Source organism: Nelumbo lutea, chromosome 2, assembly GCF_056320005.1.
Source record: "Nelumbo lutea isolate HS-2025 chromosome 2, American lotus-T2T, whole genome shotgun sequence".
NCBI lineage: Eukaryota > Viridiplantae > Streptophyta > Magnoliopsida > Proteales > Nelumbonaceae > Nelumbo > Nelumbo lutea.
In genome coordinates this window covers 39,884,931-39,903,760 of record NC_142685.1, presented here as the reverse complement: position 1 = coordinate 39,903,760, position 18,830 = coordinate 39,884,931, and the positions used below count along the sequence as shown (strand labels likewise).

At 37.5% G+C, this 18,830-nt stretch overlaps 1 protein-coding gene across 1 annotated transcript; it reads left to right on the top strand.

Moving 5' to 3' along the window:
* The first annotated feature begins 63 nt into the window (after window positions 1-63).
* Window positions 64-17,178, top strand: LOC148870028 (uncharacterized). Its single transcript, XM_088972771.1, has 5 exons — window positions 64-854; window positions 1,116-1,781; window positions 3,258-3,659; window positions 3,820-4,022; window positions 16,613-17,178. Exons 2-5 carry the CDS (start codon window positions 1,358-1,360, stop codon window positions 16,853-16,855), a joined length of 1,272 nt encoding a protein of 423 aa, XP_088828897.1. The 5' UTR covers window positions 64-854; window positions 1,116-1,357; the 3' UTR covers window positions 16,856-17,178.
* Window positions 17,179-18,830: the final 1,652 nt, after the last annotated feature.

Here is an 18,830-nt window from a genome sequence, read left to right as displayed (position 1 = left end):
GGTGCTGGTACCTTTTGAAAACTTTTTCCGCCAGAAAAAGGGACATACGAGTCATTTAAGTTCATGCAAGGACATATTTGGCAATTTATGCCATTCTGTGTTTCTGCTTCAGGAGAGAGTCTCTGACAATATTCCCTCTGCGCACACTGTACGCCCCGCCTATTTTTTCTAGGCTTTCGTGCTCCTCTTCGAGTCCAACGCGAGCGAGTTAGACGAGATTAAAACAAGATTAGAACTAAAAAATTGAAAAAGGAGTTTTATTTTTCCAAAAACATGGAAATCAATAAATTTTCTTTTATTATTTTTGCTAATTGGAATTTATTAGCGCTCACCACCTCCGTCTCCTTCTCCTGTAAGGGTTTGTCTCGTATTTGGAGAAAATCCTTTGATCTTAGGGTTCCTGAGATTTCTTGGGTTTCAGAAACCCGATTACTTTACGTGCTAAAGGTTTTCTCGATTTGCTTCAAGTTTTTTGGTATTTCGAGGTTCTTGTTGGAGGCAATGGCGGTACTGTGAATGAGCTTACTTTAAGAGCCGACCTTCTGAGGTTTTAGGGTTTTGTTTAAGCTTCATGGTACTTTTGAAATGTGTTTTCGAGCTTCTTCATGGGTTATTGTAGTTCGAATTGAAATGGTGCTGTGATGAGTGATGAAGGGGTGCAGATCTTCTGAGATTTGAAGTTTCTGTTGGGTGCTGTTTTAAGGTGCCCCAACCGCGGTATTTTGGGTGCGTTCTTTCAAAGTATGCGGTGTTTCGGAAATCCTGAAGTTGGTGGAAATGTACTTGGAACGTTCGAAGGGTTGAGAAAGCAAATGGGCTTCTAGCTGTCGTTTGCAACTAGAATCTCGTTCTAGGTACTTTGAGCTTGCTTAAATTTTCTACATTGTGTTTGGGGAAGTTGCAGTGAATTTTCTGAAGGAGGATGTTGGATCTGTAGGTGTTTTTAGCAGTTGTTAGCTCACTGTTGGTTCAGAAATCTCAAATCTCTGCTGACAAACATGCTTTTGTTTTTACGACCGTGGTGGATTTGCTGTATTAGCCTTATCTAATTTAATATATTGTTAGTATTTGATGTTTATATTATTATTCTTACGTGACCTCCATTTCTTTTTCAGGGAAAGGTATTCTTATTATTCTTCGAACAAGGAAGTTGTTCCGTTTCTGCAAAGAGAACTTTTTACCGTTGTGAATCTAGAGTTGGAGTACTGTTCTAGATCCAAGTTCTGTTTGAGGAGGAAGGACCGAAGGAACCGATCTTTTGAAAAGCTTTTAACAAAAAGGGGGAAAAAGTAAGAATCTGGGTTTTTTGTAGTTGTTGAAGAAAAGGTTATTTATTTCATAAAAATCAGAAGATCAGATGGATTTCTTCAAAGTAAAGAAGTTCAGAAAATCTCATAAGCCTGACCCGGAGAAAGATCAGGAGGATAGGCCGGTTCCACCACCTGAGCAACTGAAGAATGAGAGTGGAGATGACTTGACTAAATCAGCCAAGGTTGATGCTCCAGCTGATGTTGAGGATGACGATGACGATGATTTTATAACTAATGAAGTGAAGAGGCGGCTAAAAGAGCTGAGAAGGAACAGTTTCATGGTTTTGATACCTGAAGAATCGTGCCCGGAAGAGGAAGAAGAGGAAGAAGAGGAGACAAGCTCGAGCGAGTGGAGGGAACCGGAAGTGGAAAATGGTTGCCCACAGATTCGGTTTGATACAGTGTATGACAAGTACTGTGAACGGATGCTGTTCTTTGATAGATTGAGTGTTCAGCAGCTGCATGAAGCAGGTAAGCTTTGATTGGTTTAGTCACATTTCTCGCTTTCTGTTTCACGTGTTATATGTTTGTTCAGTTTTTAGGCCTCATCTCTTTTTATAAATGCATTTGGCACCTTCTTTATTTATTTTATTTTTTAAAATTGGCAGTCACCATTCTGAACATTCAAAAGTTGTTGATGTAGTTTCTGCATCTATTAGTGTTTAGGACTTGATCAGGTATTCCAAGCTGAAAAAATTTTCATGGGTATTATTTTTGGTCAATACTTCGCTTCAGAGGTTCTTTATTATAGGGCATTGGGGAGTTACAAAGTGGAGCTAGTGGGTTTGAGTCCCATCATGAAATGTTAAATAACAATTATTCATATGCTTAAAAGTAATGTTGGACCGTAGAATCCCATTTTGAAAGTTCAATTAATGAATATATGAAGCAATGCCTGCCCTGTTACATGTTGGTCATTTGTGCTGGTAATGCAGTCATTTCTTGGGGTCTATCAGGGGCTACTTTTGTTTTTTCTTTGCCTACTCTGTATTCTGTACAGAAGACATTGCAGCATTTTTTTTTTATGTATTAGCATTTTGGCTTGTCTGCCACTCTGCCTCTATTTTCTGGATGAAATTGTTAGAAATAGATCAGACCTTGTTAAGCGGTTAAAGTCAGATGAAAGCTGCAGTGGTGTGCTGCATCTTTAATGACACATAGCCCAAAAAGCATACTTTATGCTAACGATTAAACAATCATCGTCTGCCATATTATCCATTGTCAGACTTGGACAGGACACAAACCATTTTTGTGACCAAGTCACAGGTCGAATGATCTGATCATCCATTTTGACAGTTCAACTCAATAAAAAAATGCAAAAAAAACAAGAAAAATAAAAATAGTAAATAGTTATAGATCATCTTTTGAAGCTATTTTATATCAACATAAGCTTAAAACATAAATATTATAGGTTGCAACCGATTATAATAGATATTTAAGGTAGCTTTGTCCAAATCAAATTTTTAGGAACTAGGCAGCCTGAGAACCATTTTGGCCGCTGGTTCCAGGTTCTGGCAGTTTGACCACCTGGTCTGATCTGTCTGACAATACTGATCCATTCATTCAAAGCAAAATATAGGATGGACAATATTTGCTTTAATAGTCTAGAAAAATATTACAAAATTATAATCTTCTGATTATCCAATTTGTAAGACTTTTACACTGTACATCCAAGTTGTAGCCTGTTATGAAGGTACTCCAGTCTCAGATCGCAAGTATGTAAATGAATATCAAATATCATGATTGGTGAGAAACATTTGTTTACTCCCTTAATGATTACTTTCCTGTGTTTAAGTCCACTACATTTGCTAGCTTCTCTACATGTTCTTAGGCTCAGAACATGTCTTGATTTCAAAACTATCTTATTCTCCATTAAGTGGTTGTCTTTTAAAAGATGAAAAATATTGTCTTTGAACCCTATTGCAACTCTGCTTTGTGTTATTACAGGATCCCAAATTTCTTCAACTCTGTCACCAAGGTCTACACCTAGGAAGCTAGCTTCTACCCTTCGCAACCTCTCTTTCAAGAAGCGAGAGCCTCAGGATGACAGTGAGCATCTGCAGCAGAAGCTGGAAGACCCTTACCAAGATCTTGAGACAGCTTATGTTGCACAGATTTGTTTGTCATGGGAGGCACTTCACTGCCAGTATGCACAATTGAACCAGAAAATCTCATCACAACCTGAATGTCCCACCAGTTACACTCATGCTGCTCAGCAGTTCCAGCAATTTCAGGTTTTGTTACAAAGATACATTGAGAATGAGCCCTTTGACAGGGGAAACAGGGTGGAAATTTATACTAGAACAAGAAATTCTTTGCCCAAGCTGCTTCAGGTTCCAAGCATTCAAGGTAAATGTTATTGTGGAGGGAGTGAGTGGGTGCAAGCATTTGAGTGGAGCACCTCTTTGATCTTTTCTTAAAGAAAAATGAAAACACTTCTTGAAAAAACAAAGTGGATTTCCATCCTTGTATAGCAAATTGATATACTTCACTTTGTTTTTCTTTTCAGTTCTGGACCCGAAAGAATTTGAAGAAGGGTCAGATTTGGCGGTCCATGCCTCTGACCTAATTAGGATAATTGAGGAATCAATCCTGACATTCCGTGTTTTCTTGAAGATGGACAAGAAAAAGTCAGGTGGTGTTCTTAATCTATTTGGTGGCCAAAACCAGGTTGCAAGCCCGCTTCAAGAAATTAAATCTTCTCTTGAAAAGGTATATTCTTGTGATCTCTTATATATATGCTTTTTGATCAATAACAGAATGATTTCATTATAATTATAATTATAATTTGGATGAAATACAAATTTACAATCCAGGCTGGAACAACCCAGTCCAATCAATAGACATTACACCACAGCCCAAAATCAAAACAATTGATTCCTAGATATCCCTTGCTTGGTTAATGAATCAGCCGAACCATCAGCAGATCTTCTGACCCAAGAAAAAGTTGCTTCAAATTCCTTAGCAGTACATTTAATCTCCCTTAAAGCTTGTTTATGAGTTAACACTCCTTCACTCTTGCTGTTCAGCCATGAGATTACCAGCTTTGAGTCCCCTTTTACATTCACCTGTTGGAGTTCAAGATGCTTGACTAATCTCAGCTCATGTACAGTGCCAAAATTTCCGCATTTAATGAGTCTTTAATCCCTATCAGTCCTGTAAAAATAGCCATAACCATGCCATTTCCATCTCTTACATCGTTTTCTGTTTTTTGTTATTGAACATTTTACTTACCTAATCGTAGGTGATGCAGTTTGTAAGAGAGAAGAAAAACCAAACTCATGATTAAGAGGACAGTCTCTCTTGATTGGCTTACCAAGAGAGAAGATAATACTTAAATTAAAGTATGGGAAATTACCTCAGTACCTTTCTAGGTACAGCTCATATAATGATTAAATACATTCGATGTACAGTAATATTGGTAAAACATAACTCAATGACTCTCCTACTTTGTACTCCCTCCTCAAACTGATGTGGGGACAAAAATAGTTTGTTAAGCTCATGGCATGATTGTGTCAATGCTTTTATAAAGATGTTTGCTAGTTGATGACCAGAAGCTACATGAGGGAGGGTTGGTCTTTGTTAGAGTAAGGTTACAAATAAAATGACAGTCTACCTCATTATGTTGGTGTGCTTGTGAAAAAATTGGATTTCAAGCTATAGGCTTGGAATTGGAGTGATTAGGAGGGAAAACCCATAAGAGGGTGTTGTTCGACGATAATGAATGATTTTGTGATCTACACTAAGGTGAGTTCGACAAGGAGGAGACAAATTAGCTAACATGGACTACATGGACAATGTCCATGCACGTCATAGAAAGATATATCGCTGGTTGTCTATGGAGAGTGACATCAGAATGAGGTCACCATATTTTTTAGTGTATTTAACATTAATCTTCATAGGTGTCCACTTGCTTATCATTAGTGAGGTTAGCCAACTTTATTGAATCTAGTGCATGCTTCTGTTGATTTAAAAAATACCCTTGTAATGTTTGAGTAACCTTCACGAAAAGAAAACAAGGGGTTTTGTTTGGAAAGTCCTTATTAAAAGATTTTTCAAAAGCTTAATGGATCAATGTCATGTTGAGCTTTCAAGAGTCTTTGAAGATCAAATGACCTTAGGCAATGCTTCTATTTCAAGATATCTTTATAAAAAAACAAGATCAAAAGGCCATTTGGTAAAGGTGGTGGAGTTTAATAATTCATGCATGATGTAAGTCCATGGGACATATACATGGGTCCCACAAATACATGCACATTTTTAAAACCACACATGGGCCCACAAAACAAAAATATGTGGGCCCTACAAATATATCATGTAGGTCTTGTAGAAACATCCACAGTTTTCAAGGCTTGCCTAGTTGCTAAGGCGATGAGTTTTTTATAATAAATATATATAAAATCTAGGGTAGTTCCCTAGGTCTCATAGTAATCAACAGTAGTCTTTTAACTAATTATTTTCCTGTTCCATGTGAAATAACATAGAAAATCAACATATTTATGAGAAGAAAAAGAAGAAATAAAAGGTGGTACTACCAAAGAAAGCCTTTCACCCTGAGGACTTCAGATCCATTAGCTTGGTGAGTAGTGTATATAAGATTATTGCTAAGGTCCTCTCTTTGAGGCTTAAGGTGGTGGTGCTACCAAATTTGATAACTCAGTTTCATGGAGGCTTTATTTAGTATAGGCAGATCACATATCAAATTTTGATAGATAATGAAAGTATTGAGGAAAGAAGATTTAGTAGGAAGAGCTTGATGTGCAAATTGAATTTGGCATTATGATGGATTGGGACTTTCTAATTGATGCTTTGAGGCATGGATTTGGAGAGGGTTGGTGCAAGTGGATTAAGGGTCTGTTTGCAAACATGCACCTATTCAGTTTTGGTTAATGGAGTGGTAAGAGATTTCTTTCCTGTTAAAGGGATTTACGACAAGACTTAAAAGAAAGGGGTCTAGGAGAACAAGATCCACTTTCCCCTTTTCTTTTTTAATTTGGTGGCTGATGTGGTTAGTAGGTTGATTATAAGTGCAGATGGGTTGCAACTGATTAGAGGTTTGAAAGCATGGAGTGAGGAAGTGGTGTTGAATTATCTCCAATTTATTGATGACATTATTATCTTTAGTAAAGGGGAGGGAGATTGGCTGGAAAATTTGAAACTAGTGGTGAGACTATTTATGCAAATTTCGGATGTGAATCAACCCAACATAAAGAGAATATTTTAATTTGAAAAATAAAGAAAAAGGAAGATAGCAAGAGAAGAATGGGAAGAAGATGAGAAAAGAAGAAGGGAGAAGGAGAAGAGACTTTGATAAGTTTTCTCTCCTTTCTCCTAATCACTTATTTACTCAATCATAATGAGCATAATTACAATGATGCCCTTATTGGGGCAGCCAACTCATAAACATAACATAAGATGAATAAAAAGAAGTTAACAAGCCCATATGGACAAGGCCCATTAACATAAACATAACTAATAAAAGGAAGGCAAGAATATAAGAGCACTAGGGCCCATTCGGCCCAGTCTCTCTACACTCCCCCTCAAGTTGTTTATATAATGTAGTAACTAGTAACTTCCCTTTTGGAACCTTGGTCAAGACATTGGCTAATTGCTCTTTAGAAGCAATAAATGGCAAGCAGACTTCCCTTGAAGTGACTCTCTCCCGTATGAAATGTGTATCTACTTCAATATGCTTTCTTATGTCATGATGAACGAGATTATGGGCAATGTTGATAGTTTCTTGACTATCTTTTTTTTGATAGGTAAAAGTTCATAAAAATTCATTATCAAGAAAAAAGATAAATGACTGTTACAAGCATCCTAAGGGGAGGTGCGAGGTGCAACCTCACTCTCTAAAAGAAAACAACACAAAAATTACAACTGGGTTCAAAACAACTAATCCTTAGCAAAAGATCTAGCCACCATTTGATTGCTTCTTACTACTCCATGAAACAATGTTCCTTGCCACCATAACACAATAACTTGAGGTGGATTTTTTGTCATCAATGCAACTGGCACAGTCTGCATTTGTATACACATATAGCTTCATATATCCATGTTTGGCAAAATGAATTCCTTTCCCTGGGTTCCCTTTAGGTAACACAATACCCTTTCATTCGTTGCCATATGGACATCTCTGGGAGAATGCATGAATTGACTAATGACACTTATTGCAAGGTAATATCCAACTGAGTCATCCAAAGGTACAATAATTTCCCAAGTAGTCATATGCAAAGGTATAATAAATTTTCAAGTAGTCTCTAGAACAGTCCCCCCTATCAACCAATAATTCACCATCAGTAGCCAAGAGTTTATGAATCAAATATATAGGTGTAGAGGCAGGCTTGTTTCTAGGTTTTCTAGTCTTGGTAAGAAGGTCAATGACATACTTCTGTTGGGAAATGAATATAGCTTCCTTAGACCAAGCAACTTCTATCCCCAGAAAATGCGTTATCTCCCCCAAGTTTTTAATTTCAAACTCAATGTTGAGAAACTTCTTGGACATCACTAGTAACCACAATATCATCAACCATACTTGCTTTATACTCTGGTCTTGTAGAGCAAGGTGATGTGGCAAGGTCAGATTTCTTGGCTGTAGTGAATGGGGTTGAGAAGGCAAAAGAACATGGTACTAGTAGATTGATTATTGAGGGTGACTCGAAAATTGTGGTAAAATGGATGCACAAGAGGGAGGGGGTGACATGGCATTTGAGTAATGAATTTAGGAGATTTAAATGTCTATCAAAGGGCATGTTAATCTGAGTGAGATGGGTGAGAACTGCCAATGCTTTGGTAGATAGCTTAGCCAAACAAGGGGTTCATAGAACATATAATGTTTTGGGCTTGAATGCAATGTTGGTTTGGGTCAGCTTCTTGTTGTAACCTGATTTTTTCTAATTAATGAAGTATTTTCTTTGTTGTTGATAAAAAAAGAAATGTCACCAAGGAGTTTCGTCTCTTGACAAAGAGAGACAGATCGAGTCTATGTGTATCCAAAAGTGACAAGTGCAAGTATGCAACCCAGAACCTTTCAAACCAAGCCCTTGGCGACTGTTTGAGTCCATAAAGGGATTTCTTTAATTTGTACACCTTCGCTTGCTCTTTTTCCCATACAAGCCTGGAGGCAAAGACATAAACTTCCTCATGCAGATCAACATTCAAGAAAGCATTCTTGACATCAAAAGAGCCTTTGCCTACCAAGAGCAAATGTCTCTAAATAGTCAATTCCATACATTTGAGTGTACCCTTTGGCTACCAAACGGGCATTATAACTCTCGATAGTACCATTAGCGTGGTAATTGATATTTGATAGTGTAATACCCACTTACCATCATTCGACTCCTTCCCCTTGGGCAAATCCATAATGTCCTAGGTATTGTTCTTATGCAAAGCATGTATCTTAGGCCTCATAGCATCTCTCCATTCTAGTGTAGTCAAGGATTTTGATATAGATTTATGGATGGTTTGTGATGAAACGAAGGCTAAGAAGAGTAGTAGGTAGGGGAAAGCAGACTATGAGATGAGAAAGGTGTTTGGACATACAATGAGCTGTATATTTCTGTTTACCTTTTCTAATAGCAATAGGTAGGTCCAAGTATGGAAACGTAGCGAGGGTAGAAGAGGTCTGACCTGTTATCTCTTTAGTAATGGGAGGTGCAAGAGGCTCAACTGGAAGTGTGGGAACAACTTGCTCATGCTTGAGTCTTTGTCGTTGATACCACCTCTAAACAATGGGATGAGAGACAAATGTAGGAGGATGAGTAGGTAGTGGGGGAATAGAGATATTACAAAAAAAAGACCAGTCATACCTTGTAGAAACTAAAATGCTGGACAAACAAGAAATAATGAACTAATATTTTCATGGATGGGAAGGGGCCTATGCCAAGTGAAGTTCTAGGAAGAAGGAGCAAGAGAAACTGAATCATGGAGGAGAAGTTTGTCTTGACAAATAGGGGGAAGAAGGCTCTAGGTGTGGAGAAGAAAAATCTTCTGTTCGAAGAAATAGGAGGTTCTACTTTCAAGATCAGAGAAGACAAAAGGGCTGTTGTGGTTCTAAATAGGGAGGCAGCAAGATGATTCAAAGGTTTCATAGTTGTTAACCTTTTTGCCATCATGGTGGAAAGCTAAACTAAATTTGCAGCAAAAGAAGTTTCTGGTAGAAAAGAAGAAAAATGATAAAGGAGAATTTATCCAATTGATTGAGCCATGAGTAGAAATACTATATGCTAGATGGTGGCTGATGGTAGATTGGTTGAATGGAGAAGAAAGAAGGTGCTCAGATTGAGCAAAACAGTAGTGGATTGGGACGGAGTGCTACAGGATTTGGTTGAATCTCTGTCGCTTACGGAAAAGACAACCCTTTGTCCCTTTGGTGACATGGCAGCGCTCTTGGATTTGCGAAGTAATATTGAGAACTTATCTCATTTCAATGCAAGGGAAGGGTTAGCAGTGGTGGAGAACTGGAACCCTTTCTGCAACTTCCTGCAATGAGTTGAAGTCTCTACCCAAAATCACATCAGACCATTGGCCAATCTGCTTGTTTCAGAGGTCTAGTGAGGGAGGACCTATTCCTTTCAGGTTTGAGAACATGTGGCTTACCCACCTGAAATTCGAGAAAAAGTTTAAGGAATGGTGGGGTTCCCAAAGTCCATAACTTGTCTGGGAAGGACAAAAGTTTTTGAGAAAATTACAAAGGCTGAAAGGGGAGATAAAAGAGTGGAGTTTGGAAGATTGGAAGAGAAAAAAGGTAGCTTGTTTGCTCAAATTGAGGAGTTGGATAGGAACGAAGTGCAACGTGTGTTAGAAGGGTATGGAAGAGAAAGAAAATGGTCTTTAAAGGAGTTAGAGGATACCTTGCCGAGAGAGGAGATTGGTTGGAAACAAAAGTCAAGAGAGATGGATTAAGGAGGGTGATGACAACACAAAGTTCTTTCATGCTTTAGCAAATGGTAGGAGAAGGAAGAGCTCAATTTCCTCTTTAGTAGTGAGAGGAGTTGAGATCACAAATCAAGAAGAAATTGCTAAAGCCTTTGCTGATCACTTCAAATCAATTTTTTTTAGGCCATTTACTGAGAGGTGGACTTTGGATGGACTAGAATGGGAGTGTTTGGAAGAGAATCAGGTACAATCTTTGAAGAAGAACTTTGAGGAACTTGAAGTCAAAGAAGCCATATTCTCTATGGATAGATCTATGGCTCCTGGGCCTGATGGATTCACAATGGATTTCTATCAAGATTGGGAGATAATAATAAATGATTTGATGAAAGTGTTCAGGGAATTCCATAGAAGGGGAGTAATTAGCCTAGGGATGAATTCAACCTTCTTAGCTTTGATCCCAAAGAAGCAAGATGCCACCCAGCCTGGAGATTTTAGACCTATAAGTTTAATGACTAGCATCTATAAGGTAATTGCCAAGGTTCTGTCTCTAAGGCTTAAAAAGGTGTTTCCCTCTATTATTTCCCAATACCAAGGAGCTTTTGTTCTAGATAAACAAATTATTGATCAAATTCTAGTCGCAAGTGAGTGTGTGAAGGCTCAAAAAAGGCGAAGGGGGGGGGGTAGCAATTAAATTCGATTTGGAGAAGGCCTATGATCTAGTGCACTGAGGTTTCTTGATTGACATCATGGGAAGGTGTGGGTTTGGGGAATTGTGATGTAGGTGGATTAAAGGTTGTTTGCAAACAAGTCATTTTTCTGTCCTAGTGAATGGTACTGTAGTTGATTACATTGAAGGGATCAAAGGCCTTAGACAAGGAGATCCATTCTCTCCCTTTCTCTTTACTTTGGCAGTTGAGGTTTTGAGTAAATTAATTTCAAAGGCTAACTTGATGCACTTGATCAAAGGTTGGACAGTTGGGAGAGACAAAGGTTTGGTCTCACACTTGTAGTTTGTAGATGATATTCTGGTCTTCTGTGTTGGGGAGAGCCGAGAAGGTGTAGAAAATTTAAAACTAGTTGTGAGCCTCTTTGAAAGGGTTTCCCATTTGAAAATTAATTGGTCTAAAAGTCTAGTGGCTGGTATCAATTTAGAAGAAGGTGCCTTGAGAGTTTTGGCTGATTTGTTGGGTTATGAAAAGGGAGAATGCCCTTTGTGTTATTTGGGATTGCCTCTTGGTAGAAACCCTAGATTGGTTAGTTTTTGGAATCCAGTAGTGGAAAGGCTTGAGAAAAGGTTGGCAAGTTGGAATTGGAATTATATTTCTTTGGGAGGAAGAATCACGTTGATAAAATCCACTTTGGCTAATCTTCCAGTCTATTACATGTTGGTTTTTAGGATGCCCCAAGTTGTGATAGAGTCGAGAAGATCATGAGGGACTTTTTGTGGGAGCTTGGGGAGGGGAAAAAAGACCATTTGGTTAGGTGGGAAAAGGTGGGACAATTGAAAGGTGAAGGGGGTTTGGAAATATGTTATGTGAAATTGAAAAATATGGCTTTGGAGATTCATTCCCTAAAGAAAATGAGAAATTATGGACTACAGTTATCTCAAGTATCCATGGGCTGTCAAGCAATGGTTGGGATGTGGGTTGTTTGCATAGAGCTACTTTGGTTGCTCCCTGGAAGACTATCCATGGCATTCTTCCTTTGTTCCTTCCCCACATCAAGTATGATTTGGTTTTGGGTCAGAAAATTAGATTTTGGGAGGACATTTGGATTGGGGATTCCCCCGTCTGAAGTGTTCCCTTCCATTTTTGCTCTTTCCGGTCTTAAAGGAAAACCCATTTGTGATTTTATTAGCTCTTCCTCTTCACTTACAAACATTAGTTGGAATCTGGGTTTTGTTAGAAATCTGAGAGAATCTGAATTGTCCAGTGTCTCCGCTTTGGTTAACTTGTTGAATGCAATGATTTTGGGGGGTAGTGACTCAGAGACTAGAGTTTGGACACTTAATCAATCTGGGTCCTTCTCTTGCAAATCCTTCTTGAACTCTCTTGTTGCCACATCCTCTCATTCTTTCCCTTCAAGGAGATTTGGCTTCACCCCATTCCTCCTAAAGTTGGTGCTTTCTGTTGGGAAGTGTTCAATGGCTTCGTCAATACTTGTGATTTGCTTTATAGAAAAAGACCAAATTGGTGCTTGTCCCCAAATTGGTGCTTCTTATGTAAGCTGAATGGTGAGACTGCCTTTCATCTTTTAATTTCCTGTCCTATTGCTAATTTCATTTGGGAGTGGTTTTCCTCTCTGTTTGGTTGTAGATGGATTCCTCCTGCTAATTTGTAAAGCCTCTTTAGCTCTCACTCCTTCAGGTGTTCTAATAGGAGAGGCAGAATTATGGGAAGATGCACTAGAGCAGCAATTGCTTGGACAATTTGGGAAAGAATGCACAAATTTTCAAAAGACACGTGCTTGGGCTGAAGCACAAGGCACACCAGGTGTGTGCCTTTTGAAAGGCACATACCCTAAAATGTGTCTCACCTTTGATCCTAGGCATGGTTTTTAAATCATTGATCTGGATGACCTTACTCCTTATACTTGAAATATTCTAAGTAATGGTAAGTTTGGGCAGCTTGAAAAGTTAGCACATGGACGGTTTCCATAGGATGGTGTTATGTGATCTCAACTAGTGGAGTAAGACTAGAAAAAAGAGATCAGCAGTTCTCCTTAGATTGGTCTGATGAGGAGTATTTTAGGTCTTCTTCAAAAGGGAAATAAAGTTTGAGCAGGGACTGATGTAAAGCAGTTCATGTTCTCTGATACAATGTTTCCTGCAATAGATCAGTTGGAGGAGAAGAGAAGAGAGGGAGGAAAGAAGAAAAAAACTTGGAGGAGGTCAACAAGTAAAAGTGCCAGCCGACCACTGTATTAATACAAGAGAACCTGATGAAGAGTAAAAAGCCAATGGTATCTTGTGACATTATATATTACATTTTACAACAATGACACAGAAAAAATGGTTTTGCAAAATTGAGTGATAGACCTCCCTCTACAACAGTCATTTCATTTACAGTTACATTGGGACTGACAAGAGGGCAGATCATGAACATTTTGTAGCTTGTTTATCATCTCCAGTTGTATGATACTTGGATACCTGTGCTATGGTGCCGTATCGTGTTGAGAACTTCCAAACATTGTGGAATATTCTTTCTATATCTAGGTGACAGCTCCAGTTTCGACTATCTCAAGCATTATGGAATTTGGAACCTTCTTAATTCCTAGTATGTTGAATTATTAGACAACCCCTTGGGAGGATGAATGGAATACTGGACTCAGTCTCTATATCTTGCTACTCTTGCAGCATTACACCATATCTTTCTTTTTTGAAGGATAAAAAGAAAATTTCATTAAAAAGGAAAAAGAATGATAACAGGAAGGTGATAAGACATCACCCAAAGAAGGAACACAACCAAAGGACCCAACAAACCGACATCAAGATCTTTAACAAAACTGAATAAACAACCACACAACTTATAAACTAAAGACTTGACAAACAGACTTGAACAAAGGACAAAAGAGCCTTGAAATGCCTGGTAAAGGAACTGGGATCTGCTCCTCACAGAGCACTCCTCACACCGACCTTACAGCTACACCCTACCATATATTGGGAACATCTCCTCATGAATAATAAACACAAATACTGGAGATGTTCCCAATGCACGACTAGGACATACTGTGAGGTTGGTGTGAGGAGCAGATCCGAACTCCTGGCAAAGAGCTTAGTCTTCATCAACGAACTCACCCTCCTGGTCTGAAGAATCCTCGTTCCAAGCTTTGCCTCCTCTTTCCACTGTATTAATACAAGAGAACCTGATGAAGAGTAAAAAGCCAATGGTATCTTGTGACATTATATATTACATTTTACAACAATGACACAGAAAAAATGGTTTTGCAAAATTGAGTGATAGACCTCCCTCTACAACAGTCATTTCATTTACAGTTACATTGGGACTGACAAGAGGGCAGATCATGAACATTTTGTAGCTTGTTTATCATCTCCAGTTGTATGATACTTGGATACCTGTGCTATGGTGCCGTATCGTGTTGAGAACTTCCAAACATTGTGGAATATTCTTTCTATATCTAGGTGACAGCTCCAGTTTCGACTATCTCAAGCATTATGGAATTTGGAACCTTCTTAATTCCTAGTATGTTGAATTATTAGACAACCCCTTGGGAGGATGAATGGAATACTGGATTCAGTCTCTATATCTTGCTACTCTTGCAGCATTACACCATATCTTTCTTTTTTGAAGGATAAAAAGAAAATTTCATTAAAAAGGAAAAAGAATGATAACAGGAAGGTGATAAGACATCACCCAAAGAAGGAACACAACCAAAGGACCCAACAAACCGACATCAAGATCTTTAACAAAACTGAATAAACAACCACACAACTTATAAACTAAAGACTTGACAAACAGACTTGAACAAAGGACAAAAGAGCCTTGAAATGCCTGGTAAAGGAACTGGGATCTGCTCCTCACAGAGCACTCCTCACACCGACCTTACAGCTACACCCTACCATATATTGGGAACATCTCCTCATGAATAATAAACACAAATACTGGAGATGTTCCCAATGCACAGCTAGGACATACTGTGAGGTCAGTGTGAGGAGCAGATCCGAACTCCTGGCAAAGAGCTTAGTCTTCATCAACGAACTCACCCTCCTGGTCTGAAGAATCCTCGTTCCAAGCTTTGCCTCCTCTTTCCAGCACTTTTTTATTCAACTTCTCTTCCCTTTTTCTCTCAAACTCTTTTCAAAGGCCTTCCTAACAAACTCCTCACCGCCCCAAAAAAGAAAAAAAAAAAAAAACAAACCCAAAAAGACTAACCAAGGGCCTTCCTAGCTTCTGAAGGTCACACATCCTGAGACATTATTCTTCACTATATCTAACTAAGGGTCTGTTCACGTTTCCTCTTAACTCTTATCTCTTAAGAGGAATCTTGTAACTTTAAGAGAAAAATGGTTGTTTGTTTCCTCTTATTTCTTAAAGTGCAATCATACAACTTTTTGTTTTCCAATGATACCCCAAAAAGACAAACAGAAACTCTCATATATAGGGTGAAAATAGATATTTGATAATTTTAAGAATTCAGAACAACATTCTCTGCATTCAGAGTTCAGAGGAAAGAAAAGTTCACCAATACCAATCTACCTCTTAATGTAATTATTGCACTTTCAGGTGTCAGACTTCAGAGCAACAAACAGGCCCTAACAGAGGAATTCTTATTGTCATTCTGTATCTTAGAAATCACAAATTCTTTCTGTACAACCCCTTGCTTGCCAACCAGTAGCAGAATTTTCCTATGATTCGGAGGTTTAATTTTTCTAAAAGTGGAAAAGCTTTTTATTGTCCTTGTTAGTTGTTCTTTCCTTGCACTCCAGCCAAAAAAGAAGATTTGGTTCATTTATCCTCCCAGTTCTTGGACCTATTAATCATGATTTCATCATATGCAATTCAATGAAACTACTTTTGTTTTATATCGTTAATTCTTAGTTCTCATGTATTCACCCGGCCCTAGCAAAAATTATTCTCTTGAAAATCATTTTACATCATATTCATTAAAAAAATCATCTTACACCATTTCTCTTGGAATTAATGAATTACACAATGCTTTAAGCCCGTTCTTATGCTCCCTGTGACTTTCTTCAATCTCCAGAGTGTTGCCCGAAATATTCAGCAAGTGGTGTTATTTGTTTATGTAATGTATATGAGAAAATCTACAATGCCGGAATATGGTACTGGATGAGTTTTTGACCAATCAAAACCCACCCATAAATTTTGATAAATACCACCTGATTGGTTGGTCACAAGTTTTACCTGTTTGTCTGTACGTAAGATGCATAGATCCTCTGGTTTTTCCTACATAAATATGGCTATTTGGTTCAGTATATATAAAATTCTTCTGTTTTTATTGTCATAATTTGTTTCGAACATTGGAGAACCTGTTTATATTGCATTTATCTTTTTTTATTGATACCTAACATTTATCTTTCTACTTTGCATGATAACATTCTTTAGGTATTATCTTCTAGGATAAAGAGTAGTTGTCTACGGCTATGCTCTGGGTTTCATTATGTAAAGAAGCTTTCTTAATTTCATAGATCAAAGAAATGATTATTTGTTTTATAGTTGTAGTTATTTTAATAATTGTGCATGTAATTGTTAAAACTAAAATTTATTTAATTGTTGTACCCAAGTGACTCCTGAGGTAGCAAGTTGGTTTCTATAATCTAGGTTCGATGTGATGGATCTTATGCTTGTAGAATTTAGCCTATGCATTTAAATTGCGTGGAGTTTTTATAGTCTTGCTTCTAGGAACTGACCATGTTTTTCAACTTTTATACAAATTTTGAACTGCAGAAAGAAATGAAACTGAAAGAACTCTGTAAAAAGAAGGGGTTGAAGAAGAAATCCTGGCCTGCAACGATAGAGGAAACTGAACTATTTTTCGGCCTCATTGATGTCAAAGTCATAATGAGGGTTCTGAGAATGGCGAGGATCAGCAAAGAGCAGTTATTCTGGTGCGAAGAAAAGATGAACAAACTTGAATTATCAGGGGGTAAATTGCGGAGAGATGGATCGCCACTACTGTTCCCATGTTGACAGTGATCCACTTACGCTGTGGACATACAGTGAGAGTTCCTCCTCTCAGAGGGATATATTTAAATATGTTTTATCTATACATCTACTATAGGTAATTGTGTTAATCTTACTTGAGTTGAGGCAATTACTAGCGAGTCTGTAGATACCGTGGAACCAATGTATCATGGCAACTGGGGAGTTTTGTGAAGTTCTCTTTATTGACACCCCTCAGCCTAACCCATTTTCCAGTTATCGTTTTCTCTTTTGTCCGCATGAAATGATGCTTGCCTCTGACCTCTGTACTGTATTTAGTTTGTAGATTGAATTTTCTGTGGCTTTATACAGATTAGTTGAGTCGCACGTGCTATAAGATAGATGAAAGCAAATTGACTAGAATTTTGAGACGGTCGTTTTGACGTGTGAAGTATTGGATAGTATATTAAAGATGCCACTGAAAACACTCAAAACAGGACTAAATTGATGGCAAAAACTGGTCACCGAACAAAATCACCATGACCCTGCTCTGTTAACACCTGCCAATGCATTCCAACTTACCCTGCACTGTTGCACGCAAAGAAGTTTGAACTTAGAAGATGAAACTTAAACCCCCCTCTATTATTGAACTTCAGCCCAGCCCCTGTGAATATATATATATATATATATATATATATATATATATATATATATATATATATTTCTGGTCATTTAGTCAAATGCCAAACATCCAATAGGCAAAGCCCAAGGTTGATAAGCCACATTGTGTTTCATACATATTGCCCGGGTTGAGAATTGACCATGTTCAGTGTTGTAGAATGCTTCTTCCTAAAAGAGTTTTCAGTTTCTTTGCATGAATAGATTAATAACGAATAAAGAGCCATATGAGTTAGTTTTTTTTTTTTTTTTTAATGAGATTTTACATGAGAATGCTGTTTTATTGGTCTTGAAAAAAATGATTTTGATGGTCTAGAATATTGGAGATATAGATGATTCCACATAATCCATGCAGCAGTGCAAGGATAAAAAAGGATAATCACCTTACGCCTGTTTGGTTTGAAGGAAAAGGTAGGGAAAGGAAAGGAAAGGTAGAGAAACCTTCACAAATCTTGTATACGTTTTTGTCTTTCCTTTCCTTTCCCTACATTTTACTTCAAACCAAGCATAGCCTTAGGGTCCATTTGTTCCACGGTCAGGAATTGGAATCGGAATCCGAATCCGATTCCCTTGGAATTGTCTATTCCCAACATCTGCTTGTTTTAGATGAGAATTGGAATTGGATTTCAATCATTGCTGTTTGTTTCATTTGGAGTTGGAATCAATAAAAAAGTTTTCAATTTTGTATTAGTTTATTAATATTTCATTATTTTATTAGTGTTTTATTAGTATTTAATAATCAATATCTTAATATTTTATGAATAATTTATTAATATTCTATTATTTTTGTTGTTATTGTTTTAATATTGTTTTATTATTATTTAATACTTAATATATTATTATTTTATTATTACTTTAATTATATTATATTAATATTTTATTATTTAATTATTAATGTTTTATTGCTATTTTATGAATAACTTATTAATATTGTATTATTATTATATTTAATAATTAATATCTTTGTTTTTATTATCGATTTATTACTATTTTACTAATATTAAGGTTTGGATTATTTTTGTCAGGAGTTCGAGTTCGTTACTTCCTCTAACTCACAGACTCTAGAACGAGAACCCCATTCCCCCATATGGGGGAATCCCATTTGGTTGGAATGGCCCATTCTGATAGGCACCTATTATGAGAACCGAAAGGACCCTTGTCCTCTCTCATCTCCATCCTTTCCATTGATGTGATTAACCCTATCACTACATCTGTTGTATGATTTCAACATGATATCAGAAAAAACTTATACAGCCAAATCAACTAGCATTGTAAAAGAGATTAACGAAGGAAGGGTGCTTTGATTGCTTTGATTTGTCATCAAAGCTCTTCAATCATATTCATA

Excerpts from the sequence above, each read along its gene's own strand:
- LOC148870028 (XM_088972771.1), top strand. The coding sequence starts at position 1,358 with ATGGATTTCTTCAAAGTAAAGAAGTTCAGAAAATCTCATAAGCCTGAC. Across the intron at positions 1,782-3,257 it reads TCAGCAGCTGCATGAAGCAG|GATCCCAAATTTCTTCAACT; the intron begins GTAAGCTTTGAT and ends GTGTTATTACAG. Across the intron at positions 3,660-3,819 it reads TCAGGTTCCAAGCATTCAAG|TTCTGGACCCGAAAGAATTT; the intron begins GTAAATGTTATT and ends TTTTCTTTTCAG.